Genomic DNA, 16,397 nt, shown 5'->3' on the forward strand with positions numbered 1-16,397 from the left:
ATAAAGAGCAACTGACGGAGCACCTGTGCCATCATCCGGCAGAACAAGCTCTGCAAGGCCCACAAGCTGGAGGAGCTGCTGCAGCAACTACACCTTTCAGGCCACAGAGGAGGAGCAGGAGGAGGATAGGAAGAGCGAGGAGAAGCAAGAGGAGGAGAAACAGAGGATGAATGCCACAGAGAAGCAGGGAGTGGAGAAGGTCCAGGAAGAGGGAGGGAATGCTGCCCAGTCTTGTGATTCCTGAGAACTAGTTCACTGAGAACTGAGTCTTCGTTGTGGAGCAAACATGAGTGTTTTGTTATTGTTTGTTGGGGACGCTTTGTCTGTGTGCTCTTAATGTGGCTGTGTCTAAAATGCTCTGCCTCGAGCTCTTCTTTCACACAACATTTGACCTTACATCAAAAGAGAATGCTCTCTCTTTCTTTCTCTCTCCATCATTTCTTCCCGAAGCAAAATGTAGAATTGAAAGCATATCCGTTTTAGAGTTGGTCTGGTTTGAAAGGAGGTGGTTAACGTTTTTCTGTGCAGTTCCAGGGTACAGATGAATATAAGATACTAATGTTCAATAAAGCAGCACTATACCAGATCTTGTCTGTCTGTATGTCGTAGATCAACATATTATCTTGGGTGTTTTGCTATCAAGTGCTGGTATTTCTCAAACCCCAACTCGGTCTCTGCCAGTCACAGTGGGCTTCCTTGGTAAAGACTTGCAGAATGGTAAGGTGATATCTCATAATGTATGTATGTATTCTCTCGGAAGAATCTGCTCCTCGGCATGTTACTGCCGTTACATACCACTATGGCTTTAGAAGAGCTGGTTTTCAGTGGCGCTCTATGGAACAAATGTGTCTACAGCAATATTTTTTTTTTATCTAATATGAATGTGCTGCAGCTCATTGTTTTGTGTGTAGAACAAACATTCTGTCCCTGTGTGTGCCCCGGGTACCAAATGATCAATTGTGTATACTTTTTTTTTCTTAACCTTTAAATCCAACATATCTGAAGTTTTGTATTGAAATGGGATTATTTAAAAGCGGGTGGATATTTCAACATTAATTTTACACTGCAGTTTGTATTTAGGTATGTTTTGTCCTTTCTTTTTTTAAAGAAAATACATATTTTCTGAACATATGCAACTGCACAAAACCTATTAACAGTAACACTTGTTAATATGTTGCTCATGTCATCTTGGTCTGTTGAATTAATGTGAATAAAGTATTATAATGAAATGGATAAGAATCCTGTATGTCTTTTATATCTGATTTATAGGTTTTGTTTTTGTCATTTTCATCTTCAGAAAGAAGTATTTTGAATGATCTGTTTCAATCTGTCTTTCTAACTGAACGGCTGAAGGGTATCTGGGTGAAACGGATTCCTTGGAGTTTGTGCTGCCAGGGTGGAATTAACTGAGAATATTTTCGAACTCAAGTCATTTTAAAGTCCAGTGTTCTGTAAACCACTCTGAGATTTTACAGCGATTTGGTCACATCTGGCCGTCTGAAAGAGAGACCATAAACCCAAGTATTTTAATTAGTTAGCGAGTAGTGAGTGATCACTGAATGTCCCCTCCACCTCACAGGTCACCGCTTTAATGCGTTTGATATCCTGCCTGAAATTATATTTTACTAATTTGTTTTAATAACAACAATGTGTTGTTTACTGAAGAATGTTTAAAGGCTTGTTGCGTGCAGGCCTATGCTTCCTCAGAAAATAGTTTAGCGACTTTTCTTGTATGGGATAAATCAAAATGGAAAAATCAGAGCTGACTTGGAGCCTTTTCATTTAGCTTTTTATAGTTTTTGATAATTCAGCAGTAGTATAATTGGGGTATTGGCCCAATGATTTTGAGATCTATAGGCTATAAGGTAGAAGACTACAATAACACGAATTGGAAAAGACTATTAGCCATTTGGTTTGGTGAGGCGGTGGGGCCAAACAACTTCAGAGAGCGGCGGACTTCTAGAGCACTGTGTGATTTATGTGGCGCTTGTGTCCCTATACAGGTTGAGAAAAGCCGTGTAACCCGAGAACCGACCACAGAGAAGCGGTGAGATCAACTTTTACTGAAAATCTCCGCCATCTGGCTCATCGGCGTTATTGAATTTTGACGTTGGCACTGGGGGCTATGGGAAATGTTGGCCCAATAATGAAATTAATATAATTTGCACAAACGATTAATAATTAAGGTATAGGACGAATAGCATATGCCCAAATGTTTTAATGAATGAATATGCTATATTATTTTAGCCTCAGGCTGTTCGCTGCCTTCAGCATTCTGTTTCACTTGTGAACGCAGAGATCAGCTTGGATCCATGAGACACGAAAAGAATATTGCCAATTCATTAATTAAAAGAAATCACATTGGTTCCACCACGAACAATTCCTCAAGATGTATATGGTACACGTTTAATTTCAAGTCAGGTCTATCAAGAAAAAAGTACACTGACATTAAACAACTGATATTTGTTAATTATTTGTAAATGATACTTAATGGTGGAGAGTTACATTATGCAGTGCAGTTATAATTTATCTTTGCAGTTTACTTAGGGCGGTAAAAACGAATGTTTGTGGAAAAGGCTCTAACAAGCCAATGTGTAGCCTATATTTGAGATTATTGGGTCAAGCTATTTATCAAGAAGTTATTTCTAAATGGGTAGGCCGATGTGTTAATCACAGCCATATGGAAATCGATGAGTCATTAATCATTGCATATATATATAAACCCTGAATTTACCTTTTGGAGAAAATCTGTTTTTGCATTTTCATGTTGCTAGTGATGCTGGAAGACTCTTGGGCAAATAGACATCGCCTGAAAACGACTATCAGCAGTAGAATAATCATGTAGACTTGGCCTAGCCTAGTACTAGCCTATATGAATAGACACAGTTGGAATCAGACATATTCATTTTTTCTTTAAACAACATTTGTATTGCAATGAATAATTTAGAAACTGTGCTCGGCCTATAGTTTATTGAACGAACGTCAATAGCCTATCGAATATGATTTCAGTTGGTCTTTAGTTTTTCAGTTGGTCTTTAGAATTTTCGTTACTTGTTAAACATTTATGCTTAAATAATTGTGTGAATAAATACACATAGGTAAAATAACAATTGTATCAAAATTGTTTGAAATTGTTCTGGAAAAATATTTCGTGTGAGGATAATGAGCATTGATTGACATTGAAAACGCTACTTGCAGCTATGGTCAACCAACCAGCGCTCACGCAACCCCAATGAAAACTCACACTTTGTGTTTTTCTATTGCATTGTTGTTGATTATGTGGTGTCTTAGGTAAAAGTTTGTATTTTTCTTGGCTGAATGACGTGCACCCATCTCAGGCGGCGGCATGCGTCTCTATCGGCCGGGATGGCTGGCTGACCGCAGTGCTGTCCAGTGACCCTTGGTGCTGATTGGACCTTATTTACCTAATTGAGAGTAAATGGCCTCCTTGTTGACTTACCATGTTCTGTACGGGATACCATGTGTTGCCTACAGCCCCCACACCCCTCCTCTCCATCCCTGATTGCAGCAACAAGGGAATTCTCATCGTCAGATCTGTTCTGAATACATTAAAATCCACAATTGGCAGATGCTTTCAATAACAATATAATACAAATTGTAAATTTCTAATTGAGATAATATAAATCAATTTATCACACAGAAGCCATTTGATTTTAACTGGTTCGAGGTAATAACAGTAGATAATTTACTGCAAAGGTTTCCACTTAGATAGTATTGATAACGGTATTGCCGGTGCGGCATAGTGTGTGAGTAATTTCAGGCACCTCTTCGCGGTTTGGGACTGGTTTCTGGCTGAGGGGACATGAGCCTCTCTCTCTCTCTCTCTCTCTCTCTCTCTCTATGACTCTATTTAAGAAGAACTTTGAGCGTTAATTGCGAACTGCCTGTGTGTGGTGTTCCGACAAAACAATCTGTTCCCGATTAAACAACACACAGAGTTTACAAAGCCCTGCGCGAGTGAAATTAATTCACCCGCGCTGATTCTGATTATAAAAGCCAACCGCTGCTGTTGCACTCTTCTGTAGGCAACGGTTTCATGCTTAGAGCATGCATTTTTTTTATGTCATTACGCTATAAATCTCAATTTTAATTCATTATAAATGCCTTGTTATATAGTATTGATGTATTTATTGTTATTTCAGTTTCTGTATTCCTGTCATGGTCTAAACAGCTTCCCAAACATTCATGTTGTATAAATGTTTTCAGCACTGTAGGCCTAATTGTGGTACACAATTATTGCAGCTTGAAAACTGAAGACTTATATGAAAAATATATTTCTATGACGTCTATCCCTGTATCTACTTGCAGCTGCTTCCACAAACAGGCCTACGAATCAACATGATCCTGGTACATTACGTTTCCCTTATTTCTGTAGCTACTCTTTGAATAACCAGAGTGAATTCCTTAGATGCACGAAACAATGATTGGATTTGTAATGGAAAAAAATAACAGGCCAAAAGTAAGTGTGACGTGTGTGATCAAAGGATCTTATTGAACTTGAGAATTGAAGGTCGTTACATCAAGGCAATAGGGGGCAAATAATAACTACAATAATGGTATTGCATGGTGACTGAGGCACGTCTCACTTTCGTCGCTTCCCATTTACATGAAATTAGTTTCATCGTCTCCATTGCTCGTAATATCTCAGTGAATCTGGGCTTATTACGTTTTACAAGGTTCAATAATGAATTGAAATAGTAAACATATCATGTAAAAAAATGAAATAAAAAGATTGCCTACATTTCCCCTATCAAATGTGCGTGCGTAAAGACGCACCTGTATCGCAGGCCATATTTGGTTCCTTGTAAGATCGGCAACGATGTTTCTGATCGTATGAATTATAAAACGTTTTGTTCATAACACTGATTTTCTATTCTCCTCTCATAAAAGTTCCCATTACTACATTGAATAAGACATTTAGTACATACATGTGCCACGCTAAACAAGGCATACATATGAGTATTCCACCTGAGGATGAATTCATAAAATAATAATATCAATGTTGGTTCCTTAGGTGTACACTACCACTGGGCATAGACATTAGTTCAATGTTGAGTTTTGATTTACAATTGGTTGAGTTGTCAACAAACATAAATGCAACGTGAAATTCAACAAAACATTTCAACAAGCCATTGGACTTCGATGAAAATGTGAATGAAAAAAGAGGAAATGCCTTTACTTTGATTACTTTTTGCAAATCCAATCAGTTTTCCACTGATTCAACGTCATCACATTGATGTTGTGGTTGAAATGACGTGGAAACATGTTGATTCAAAGGTATGGTCACACCTATAGGATGGCACATTTCATGGAGTTACATTGACTTTTTGGTCAGACCAACATGAATGATAGGCTTTTAACTTTCCCGTATAATATATATTTTTAAGCTGGAGTGAAAATAGTATATGGAACTTTAAGAAGAGAAGAGGTTTAGGTCGAGACTTTTGGGGAGACTTTTTACGCTGGCACCAGCATGGACGTGTAGCCAGGAAAAGAGAATCTGGCGGGGAAACTAATGATGAAAAAGTCTACTTTACCCTCGCGCCTTCATTAAATTAAATACATGGAAAGAACTAAAGCAGCGCATCTGGATTCAATTGCACGTCTTTGATGGCATCAAGTGTTCTTTTCCCAGATCAGGGGATGGAAGCTGGGATGTCTATAGCAGCTTGGAGCCTATATAGTCTACTCCTAGCTCCCATCTAAACACATGGACCCCCCCCTCCACCCCCCTCATTCCCCATTCCTCCTTCATTCCTACATCCCACCCCTAGCCCTCCTGTCAAGACCCCCACTCAGAGCGTGCACAAAATGAGACCCCAATTCTAACAAATATATGTTTGTCAGACAACGGCTTGTGTAGCCTAATATAATGTCTGCGGTTTGGTTTTGGTTGTACCATTGAGTGCCAGGGGGAAACTTAGCTAAGCTATGAGAATAATGGCATCATCACAGTTTATTAATAATAATATATTGGTTGACATTGTTTTATGTTGGGATTATGTTGAACTTTACCTATTGTAGCCATCCATGTAATAGCTGCAACGGGCAGACGAAATGTCTTGTCAATGTCTCTTCTTAAAGCTTTTATCAAACATAGCATTTACAGTATGACCTATCCTTCAATGTCCACATATCTGAGGAAAATGGAGGCATGGGCCACGGCTGAATCCCGTGCAGTAATAGTGACTTGATCTGTAGCCGAGTACCCCGACAGTTAATATCTCTTTACTGGCTCTATCATCGCACTGGGGGATAATTACGCCTCCCCTACAGAGCTCGCGGAGCTCTTCGTGCTGCTGGTTCCAATTAAGGGTTTGGTTAAGGTTGCCAAAGGTTCGTTAAAAGCCTTAATCAGTGGGTTCTGGGTGGTGGATATGTTGTTGGTGTGGTGTGCTGCTGAAGTGGAGGGCAGAGCTTTAGGAGGACGGGAGAATAGAGAGGGGGTCTGTGAAACGTCAGAAACAGCACAAAGGCATCGCCAAGTAATTACGGGTTCCTATTAGGGTCCATATACCCTCCCAGGGGTCTCAGCGTTTCATTTACTCCCCGGCTGGTACAGGCAGCATCCGCAGCGTGCCAGCGTGAGGCTCGTTTGAAGTTGCAGGGCGAGAGTGAAGCAGCGAGAAAGAGAGACTGAGAGAGAGAGAGAGAGAGAGAAAGAGAGAGAGAGAGAGAGAGAGAGAGAGGGGGGCGCAAGAGAGAGAGAGAATGTCGACTGATTCTCACTGAGAAAAAGCAATAGCTCCAAGAAAGGCGGCGGCGTCCAGCCTCTCAGTGCCATAGCTGAGCCGAGCCAGCTTTACGCACACACGAGCGCATCTGTTCGCCATCAGCACTTTCTACTAAACTCAGTCAGTTGCGACCGTGAGTCAACAGGAGTGGGAAGTGGGACAGGGCTTTTTAAGAGTACTTCTTGAAAACCCAGCTGCAGGATGCTGTGATTTTATATGGTGACCTATATTTGTTGTTTATGCGCGTGTATGGATGGGCCAGATGCATAGAGATTTGTGATCCCGGGAAACAAACGAGGAGAAAAGCTTTTCTCCTCTGTCTGTAGAAGTTTGGTTTACCACTACTGTTCCGTCTGGATGTGAGCCGCAACTTTGCTTTGCTTGGAAAACGTAGGCTTCTCTGCTGGTTTGGAAGCGCTGTTCCTGTTCGTGAGTTCTGGGATCAATTTGGCTCGCTTATTATTATTGCTCAATTTTTTTTCTTCTACTGCATCCTATTTGCGTCATGACTTCTAGCTATGCACATGGAATGGACAGGCAAGCAACGATATCAAATCGTTTGGAGAGCTCGATTACATCCAATCTGGAAAACCTTCAAGCCAAAAAGAACTTCTCCGTGAGCCACCTGTTGGACCTGGAGGAGGCCGGAGAAAGGGTTGGGACCCAGGCGGACGAGAGTGTCGGTGAGGCGGGGAGGAATATGCTGGAGTCCCCTGGGCTGACCAGTGGGAGCGACACCACTCAGCAGGAGAGTAAGTGCAAAGTGCACTCCAAGTGCAGCCTATACACTCGGGACTGAGGTTGTCATCAACACCTTAACGCAGAAATAGATTTTCTAGGCTACATTAGCAAATGCAGGCTACAATCTTGAAAAATGGGTACCAAAAGGGATCTTACGCTGTTCCCATAGGATAACCATTTTCAGTTCCAGGTAGAACTGTTTAGGTTCCACGCAGAACCCACTGGGAAAAGGGTTCTACATGAATCCCAATTAGGTTCTTCCTGGAACCAAAAGGGTTCTACCTGGAACCAAAAATTGTTCTTCAAAAGCTTCCTATTCCTATGGGAATAACCGAAGACTCCTTTTTTCTAAGAGTGTAGGTCTATATAGGGTATATAAACCAATTTTGAGAGGGTTTAAATCCGCAAAATAATCCGAATTTTTTGATGGTTGAACCCACTTTGGTGTGCGCCATCTGTAATTTAAGCGGGACTCTTTGGAGCCACGAATTGTATGACCATTGCACATCCTACTGGAAGCTACTTTAATTTATTTTCATTAAGTCTTGTCCAGGCTTGTCCAGCCTACCGCGCGCATGGAAGCAATCCTTCGTGACTCAAGGTAATATATCATTTCTGACGTCTACACTAAAAATGGCCATTCATTTACCATTAACACTTTGATGTCAACGAAGTATGGCAATGTTGGTGGTTATGGTCAGTAAAATAAGTCAAGCTTTACAATAATAAATCAAACCACTACTATTGAGCCGTTCACAACTGCCTAGATTACTTAAAATGGGTCAGGATAGCCTGACCTATGGTTTGTCTATGACTCTTTTAAAAAGGCGATTGATGAGACTGAAGTAAACTTGAATTACACCCCAGTAAAAGCAAAATAACACAGTGGTGCTTTTTCCCACTAAGCCATGCCGTTGAGAGAGTAAATAAACCAGTCAGGTCCCGGGTGATACGCCCTCATATCCAGAGTCATTTGGAGAGGTTGACAGAAACGTTAGTGTTTAATGACTGTTATTGTTATGATATGGGTATATCAGACCTCGAGGAGAGGTGTGTGAGACATGCGTAAGGGAAGGCGCTTAGGTGATGTCGTTAATTCAAAGCTATTTCGCTTGTCAAACAACTTCAGCATATTTATACCTAATCATTTTGTCATAATTATCTGATCTGTCTGCTAGACATGGCTCTGTACCGGATCAATTAACAAAACCTTAATTGATCTGCTTGTCAAGAATAAAGATGTTCCTTAATGAATCACGTTGGATGTTTGTGTAATGTTTGGAATTCTTAAACACATTCATCGAAAACAAACTATACCCGTGTTGTGATATTAGGAGGTGCACATAGCTTGGGTAATTACCATCAAGCCGAGCCAATAAATAAATAATTTAGTGAATTCTCTCACTTTGACAATATATTACCAGCATTTTCACAAGAGCTTTAACAGATTCCCAAAACGAGTTTTGCATGGGGGGGGGGGGTTACCTCGCAGTAGGCTCGAGACTATTATAATTTGGTTTAGGCTTAAATGCACATGGTTTATAGCCATTCGCTTTAATGCAATGGTTTTCACCCCATTTACCGCCTAAAAGCTTTGTTGGAAGTGTGCTAGGTCAGCCTCCATTGAAGCATCTCACAATTTTTCAGTAAGAAAACAATAACTGCACTTTTGGCCGAATGTGTTTTTAAGATGATTATGTCGTAAGCCAACCCATAATAAAACATGTTTTAAATGAATTCCTGTACCAGGGACAAACATTTTCCTAGTGCAGAATTAGCCTAGTGATTTTCATTTAGGCTTAATGTTTTAAGTTAATTTCGAAATGACACATTAGCCTTTTTGGCAAGGAAAGAAAGCCGCAAAATTGTATCCAAAAACAAATATTATGAATATAATATTATGGCAGGTGTTGTCTTGTGAAAATAGTGTATATTACATTTTTCCATGCTAAATTTATAAATATGTATTTTTGAAGGCCATTTTCCAAGCCCATTACAATAGTGTACATATAATTCATATTAATTACGCAATAATAACACAACTAGCATTTAAGTCCTGTAATGTGGTCTGCTGCGATCCGCTTTTGACTTGGCAGTTTTTCTTCTTCCATTATTAGTTTACAACGAAATACCATATTTAAATGAGTGCATTGCAACTTTACAGCGTTCAAAATTTGGTTACAGATGAATAATATCCTATGGTTAAGAAACGCGAATTAGCACTGGAATTGTGTTCTCAATGTGGATGGACAGTGCGCATTCTGTTTCGCTATTATTAGTCTGTCCGGTTATATTCTTGATATTTGTATATTCCTGATATTAAACATATGCATATGAAATGTCGACATGGATAAGATACGGATTTAATATTTTATTTCAGGACTGCGCTATGGGCTCGCATGTATTCTTGTTATGCACATCATAACCAAATTTAAGATAAGATAATGTGATTGGTAAAATAGTCCAAACTATACTCTATTCTGTTTCACACAATGGCACACACAATGCATGTGTAAAAGTGCAAATGTGTGCACGTTGTTGCTTTGCAACAAAAGTAATTATTGCTATGAGATTAGGCCTTCAATGATACACTCAGAAAGGCTTAATCATGTCACATTCACCATGGGCTTCCTCTACAATGGATGGGCAAAAATCACCTCCATCTATTTTGGGAACAGTACATTTTTTGTCCTTCAGTATGCAATTGTAACTATCCCGCAGAGTGGATGTGTAGTGTTATTTTTTATTAACACATGACTGTAGCAACAGTAGAAATGTCTGTAATGCTTAGCACAATAAGATCATAGAAGAAGTCAGGTCATACATCCTCTGAGAAGAGAAATAAAGCAGATATAGTTTCTGATCTACAAGAAAAGCCTTTTCGCTCCTTCTCTCATCACACTACATGATGACAACAACCTGAGTGTGTTGCCACGAGAGTTGTAGAAAATAGTACACAGTGGACACACTTGATGACAATATGGTGATCTTGACCAGAAATGTGTTTATCTGTACCATAAGCCTGTGTGTGCCTGTATTCCGTATATTATACACAGTATATCTCTATCCTAGTAGAGTTTGAGTTAGAGACGTTTATTAAAGGGTCCCTCAACAATCACGCAATCATTTACAATACAAAATACAGGGGAAAAAACACACATTGTGGACCACTCAAATAGAGTTTTCACACACGAAAAACAATCATAGTCAAAACATGGTAGTGTGCTTGTCTATGTGAACATGTATGTGTATAAATTCAATAATCAAATGTGGGATATAAAAATACATATTCGGAGCAGGCAGCAAACAGTGAGCGGACATTTACTTCCGTGTCTAGAGTTAGATTATAGCTAATCCCGTGCCAGCACAAAGGCGGATGTCTACAGTTCTTCTCCTATTTCCTGCGTCTGACAATGTTGTTGTTGTTGTTGTTGTTGTTGTGTTGTAGATGAGCAGCTGAATGCGGAGGAGAAGAAAAAGAGGAAACAGAGAAGGAACAGAACTACATTCAACAGCAGCCAGTTGCAGGCTCTGGAGAGGGTTTTTGAGAGGACACACTACCCTGACGCCTTCGTCAGAGAGGACCTGGCACGCAGGGTCAACCTCACAGAGGCACGGGTGCAGGTAGGACCATAGTAAGCGATTTTGTATGCGCGCATGCATTTTTTGTATGGGTGGACCCATCGGGGACAGAACCCACAGCTTTGGTGTTGCAAGTACCATGCTCCACCAACTGAGCCACAGAGGACCCCCCTCATCATAAGAAAGACTCCTCAGCAAAATCCTAATAGGTGATCCCCAGGCACTTAGACTCTCATTATGGAAAATAATAGGACCAATTGAACCTTGTAGCCTATTTACGTAACTCGGACAAGATAGTGTACAATATCTACACATTCTTCAATCATCTCGGGTAGATCTTGATGGTACAGTTGTGTATGTGTGTGAGAGAGAGAGAGAGAGAGAGAGAGAGAGGGAGGGAGGGAGAAGGAGAGAGAGAGGGAGAGAGAGAGAGAGAAGGAGAGAGAGAGAGCAAACACATCTGCGATTAATGCGTACCAGAGTGAGATGCAGAAATCCTTTGATAAAAGAGACTTTGGGCTCATTCCTGAAGTAGTGCGTAAGTGGACACTGTGCCTCCAAGAGCCTCAGCGCTCCCAAAGCGTTAAATAATGGATTTGATTTCAGTGTGGAACGCCATTACTAGTAATCCCAGTCAGGCCCCTTGATCTACTAATAAAGGAGACGTGTGTGTGTGTGTGTGTGTGTGTGTGTGTGTGTGTGTGTGTGTGTGTGTGTGTGTGTGTGTGTGTGTGTGTGTGTGTGTGTGTGTGTGTGTGTGTGTGTGTGTGTGTGTGTGTGTAGAACAAAACGTGTGAGTGTGTGTGGTTGAGTGTCACAGGCTCGAAGCACTGTGAGGAAGTTTGGTTGTTGAAATGACAGTGTTTGGTCATCATGCTGAGCAATACGGCTGTATTATGTTACAGTATCTATAGATATGAACAAAGGTTTGAAGAATTGCCTGTTCGAACATGCATGTAAACCTATTTTACACATTGTAAAAATGTAAAACATGGATGTCATGGAGAACTAGTTAATATCATTACATTTAGGAGCTAGATATGAAATATGTTCTAAAATACTGTATAAAGATATGAGTGCTAATTTACATAGATGTATATTGTAAAGGATTTACAAAAGATATTAAAATATGTTTATTTACTGTAATTTTTATATATATCATTATTGTCATTATCAATTGGACTGCTTTCATTCGAGGGTCCAATGTATGCTAATTCCTTGAATGAGAATGTTCTCTCACATTCTGCTGTTTTTCTCCAGGTGTGGTTTCAGAATAGAAGGGCCAAGTTCCGTCGGAATGAGCGCGCCATGTTGGCCAGCAAGAACGCCTCGCTCCTCAAGTCCTACTCCGGGGATGTCACGGCCATAGAGCAGCCCATCGTACCCCGCCCTGCCCCCCGCCCAAACGATTACCTGTCATGGGGTAGTGCCTCTCCTTACAGGTAGAACCTCTCGCCCCTGTCCTGACTCCCCTGCGTCCTCAGGCTCCCTCTCTCACTCTACCCACCCATTCCTCTAGCAGTAATCACATCTAACCTTACCACCCCTTCCCCTTCCCTTACCTCAGACCCCAAACCCTCCATAACACCCCACCATCCATAACCTCCAACCCACTTTCCCCTCACTAACACCCCACCACCCCTAACCTCCAGCCCCATCTCCCTTCCATAATACCCCACTGCTGTCTGTTGTTGTTTCATTTTCCTTCCTTTGCGTCTCACCTTCCCCACCTTCTACACTCACCTGTACATACTCCTCCTATTTACACTAACCCCTATAGATCCCTATTTTGGTCCTCTTGCCACCTGGATCCAAGGAAACTGTCACTTTATTCAACCTTGGCTTTGATAAACAATAGTCAGGTTTAGTTTATAGTGTGTTTAATTTTGGGGATATGTGCTATAAGTAATGTTAGAAAAGCATGACCTTGTTTATCAAAGCTTCAGTGATAAAATTCAGTCAGACCCCCCCCCTCTCTCTCTCTCTCTCTCTCTCTCTCATTTTATTTTCTCCAGCTCTACACTCTCTCCAAGGACTTTCCATATACACTACCGTTCTAAAGTTCAGGGTCACTTAAAAATTTCCTTGTTTTTTAAAGAAAAGCAAAAAAATATTGTCCATTAAAATAACATCAAATTGATCAGAAATACAGTGTAGACATTATTAATGTTGTAAATGAGTATTGAGAGTTCCTCTGTCCAGTGTCTATGTTCTTTTGACCATCTTAATCTTTTCCTTTTATTGGCCAGTCTGAGATATGGCTTTTTCTTTGCAACACTGCCTAGGAGGTCAGCATCCCGGAGTTGCCTCTTCACTGTTGACGTTGAGACTGGTGTTTTGCGTGTACTATTTAATGAAGCTGCCAGTTGAGGACTTGTGAGGCATCTGTTTCTTAAACTAGATACACTAATATACTTTTCCTCTTGCTCAGTTGTGCACCGGGGGCCTCCCACTCCTCTTTCTATTCTGGTTAGCGCCAGTTTGCGTTGTTCTGTGAAGGGAGTAGTACACAGCTTTGTACCAGATCTTCAGTTTCTTGGCAATTTCTCACATGGAAAGCCTTCATTTCTCAGAACAAGAATAGGCTGATGAGTGTTCGAAGAAAGGTCTTTGTTTCTGGTCATTTTGAGCCTGTAATCAAACCCACAAATGCTGATGCTCCAGATACTAAACTAGTCTAAACAAGGCCAGTTATTTTTGCTTCTTTAATCAGACAACATTTCAGCTGTGCTAAAATAATTGCAAAAGGGTTTTCTACTGATCAATTAGCTTTTAAAATGATAAACTTGGATTAGCTAACACAACGTACCATTGGAACACAGGAGTGATGGTTGCTGATAATGGGCCTCTGTATGCCTATGTAGATATTCCATAAAACAAATCTACCATTTCCAGCTACAATAGTTATTTACAACATGAACAATGTCTACATTGTATTTCTGATCAATTTGATGTTATTTTAATGGACAAAAAAATGGCTTTTCTTTAAAAATAACAAGGACATTTTTAAGTGACCCCAAACTTTTAATGTTAGTGTACTTTAATGATACCCTGTCCATGGCAGTTGCAATCGGAGACCTATATTTCCAAACCATTATGCATGAATGTTTTGGATAATATATGGTGAAATTGCACAATATAGATCTAGTCCTATTCCTAGATCTATAAAGTATCTGTAAAAAGGTCAGTCTCTCTCTTTCTTTTTCTTCCTTCTCTCAATTCTTCTTAACAGAAAGGATGGGGCGAGATCCAATGACCCTCATGAGGAGGTGATAATCTGAAAACAAACTGTATTAAATCCACTGTTGACCCTTGCGACCTTCTCTGTAATACAAAACCAAGTAATGAACATTAGAGCAACAGCAGGCTCCACTGGGCAGGATTTTTTGTGACTCTGGTTACATTGGTTGTGATTTACAGTAATCCACCCCTTATGAAACTCAGTATAAAAGGTTTGACCTGGTTGCTACAGCCAAAAGCTCCATTCTCCAATTGGACCTCAGTGGGGAACACTTTTCTGGCCTGGCTGTATGCACTAGTGGATAGTCACATGACCAGAAGTAATACCAGTGAATACTATCACACTAATGTGGTCGTGCTAACACATACATTTAAACACCATTTATATATTCTTATTAAGCTGGTACCCAATGCCGGAGGGAGGGCCAATGCGAGTACCACAGAAAATGCTGCCCTCAGAAAGCAAGTACTCTTTCACTTTACTACATGTGGTTCCTTTCTTTTTTTTCTTTTTTTTGGCTTGTCGTCTTGATATTTTAAAAAAAACATTGCCATCATTAAAAACACTACCAAAATCTTGACTTTCACAGCCATGAACAATTCAACACATTTAATGTTTTTCCTCATTATGAGTTTTGCGATGTTAATATCGATGCTATTCTAGTTGAACTCACACTGCTATGTTGGCTCGATCGCCGCTGGTTACAGTTCTATCTGACCGTTTCCCTCTGTTCCGTTCTCTCCTCCAGTACCATGGCAACCTACCCCCCCACATGTTCCAACCCCAATACATCCCAGGGAATGAACATGGCTAACAGCATCGCCAACCTGCGGCTCAAAGCCAAGGAGTACAGCTTGAACCAGGTGCCCACGGTTAACTGAGGAGAGAGGGGGGAGAGAGTGCTTCACGGTGGGGCTGGGGGCAGGAGCAGGGACTCTCTCTCTCTCACGTCTGTCCCACACAGAAAGACAGTCAGACCCCAGCCTGACCCCCACAGGGATGATCAAGATCTGACCACCGTCCATGGAATTTTAGCTTGAAGTCTCCTCTCGCTCCAGAGCGTCGTCGCTATAGTGATGGACGTGCTTCCTATACTGTCCTCATACCTGAAGCATCAGATGAGAAAGCAAGTGACGCGGGGGAAATCTGAGAGGCTGTTTCTGTGAGCTGCCTCTCTCCTGTCCTGAGCATCGCTGAAATGTCGCTGTCTGTACTTTCCAATGATACCAAAGACATCGAGACTGAGACTGGATGCTTCAGTAGTTTTTTATTATTTCTTTCAATTTGGTGTTGACTGAATGAAAGGCCCATTTCCAAAGATATCAATGGAGAGGTGTTCTCTCAGACCCTGACAAAATAAATCAGATTGTCAGACTGTCAGTGTCTGTCTATAGTTTGACTCACGTTCAAGACCACAGTGCCCATGCTGGGGGTGAGGAGGAGACACCAGTATGGGCTACTTTTCAAATGGAATGTCTTTTTATAATAGAGCTGATCAATAGGATTATAACACCAGATTGGGATGAGCAACGTTCCGATCAACAACAACAAACAACAACAAGGACTTATCCATGCAAATTGGGAGGTCGCAAACATTTATACATTTAAAGAATTTTAGTTTTCACATACTGTATCTTTCTATTTTATGCCACTGACAAGCAAACTTTTTTTCCCCCAACGCATTCCGATTCATGTAATGGTACACCATACCGGAAAGGCTAATGTAACCTATTTCTGAATCCAAGACTGTAGTTTCTCTTAATCTTGGTATGATATCCTTTATTTGTAACAGATAATCATGTATATGAATAAAATACACTTCAAGCAAAGTAAAGCCACTGTGTCAGACTCACAGGGTTGAAAGCTATCTGAGAGTTGCACCATCCATCCGTGATATTGACATGAAGTATTTCAACGGATATAAGGATGTGATCGCTTTTAGAATAATTTAATGTTATTTTCAGAATGAAGTGTTTTTTTGAGCCCCTGAGTGAACAAAGTGAATCATATCAACTTTGTACTTTGGTTAGTTTTATCTTCCGATGACTCAAGGGAGGACTTATCCAAAGAGGACTTAT

At 40.6% G+C, this 16,397-nt stretch overlaps 1 protein-coding gene across 2 annotated transcripts; it reads left to right on the forward strand.

Annotated features, from left to right (window-relative positions):
- The first annotated feature begins 6,582 nt into the window (after nucleotides 1–6,582).
- On the forward strand, nucleotides 6,583–15,699 carry LOC135556155 (paired mesoderm homeobox protein 1-like). 2 transcript variants are annotated; one of them, XM_064989121.1, is made up of 5 exons: nucleotides 6,583–7,507; nucleotides 10,945–11,120; nucleotides 12,339–12,520; nucleotides 14,719–14,780; nucleotides 15,068–15,213. In XM_064989121.1, exons 1-5 carry the CDS (start codon nucleotides 7,261–7,263, stop codon nucleotides 15,121–15,123), a joined length of 723 nt encoding a protein of 240 aa, XP_064845193.1. In that variant the 5' UTR covers nucleotides 6,583–7,260; the 3' UTR covers nucleotides 15,124–15,213. The 2 variants fall into 2 exon arrangements, with proteins under 2 accessions (XP_064845193.1, XP_064845191.1); XM_064989119.1 differs by lacking the exon at nucleotides 14,719–14,780 and having other exon boundaries at nucleotides 15,068–15,699.
- Nucleotides 15,700–16,397: the final 698 nt, after the last annotated feature.

The sequence above is a fragment of the Oncorhynchus masou genome, chromosome 15, assembly GCF_036934945.1.
Source record: "Oncorhynchus masou masou isolate Uvic2021 chromosome 15, UVic_Omas_1.1, whole genome shotgun sequence".
Taxonomy (NCBI): Eukaryota; Metazoa; Chordata; class Actinopteri; order Salmoniformes; family Salmonidae; genus Oncorhynchus; species Oncorhynchus masou.

Excerpts from the sequence above, each read along its gene's own strand:
- LOC135556155 (XM_064989119.1), top strand. The coding sequence starts at position 7,261 with ATGACTTCTAGCTATGCACATGGAATGGACAGGCAAGCAACGATATCA. Across the intron at positions 7,508-10,944 it reads CGACACCACTCAGCAGGAGA|ATGAGCAGCTGAATGCGGAG; the intron begins GTAAGTGCAAAG and ends GTTGTGTTGTAG. Across the intron at positions 12,521-15,067 it reads GGTAGTGCCTCTCCTTACAG|TACCATGGCAACCTACCCCC; the intron begins GTAGAACCTCTC and ends TCTCTCCTCCAG.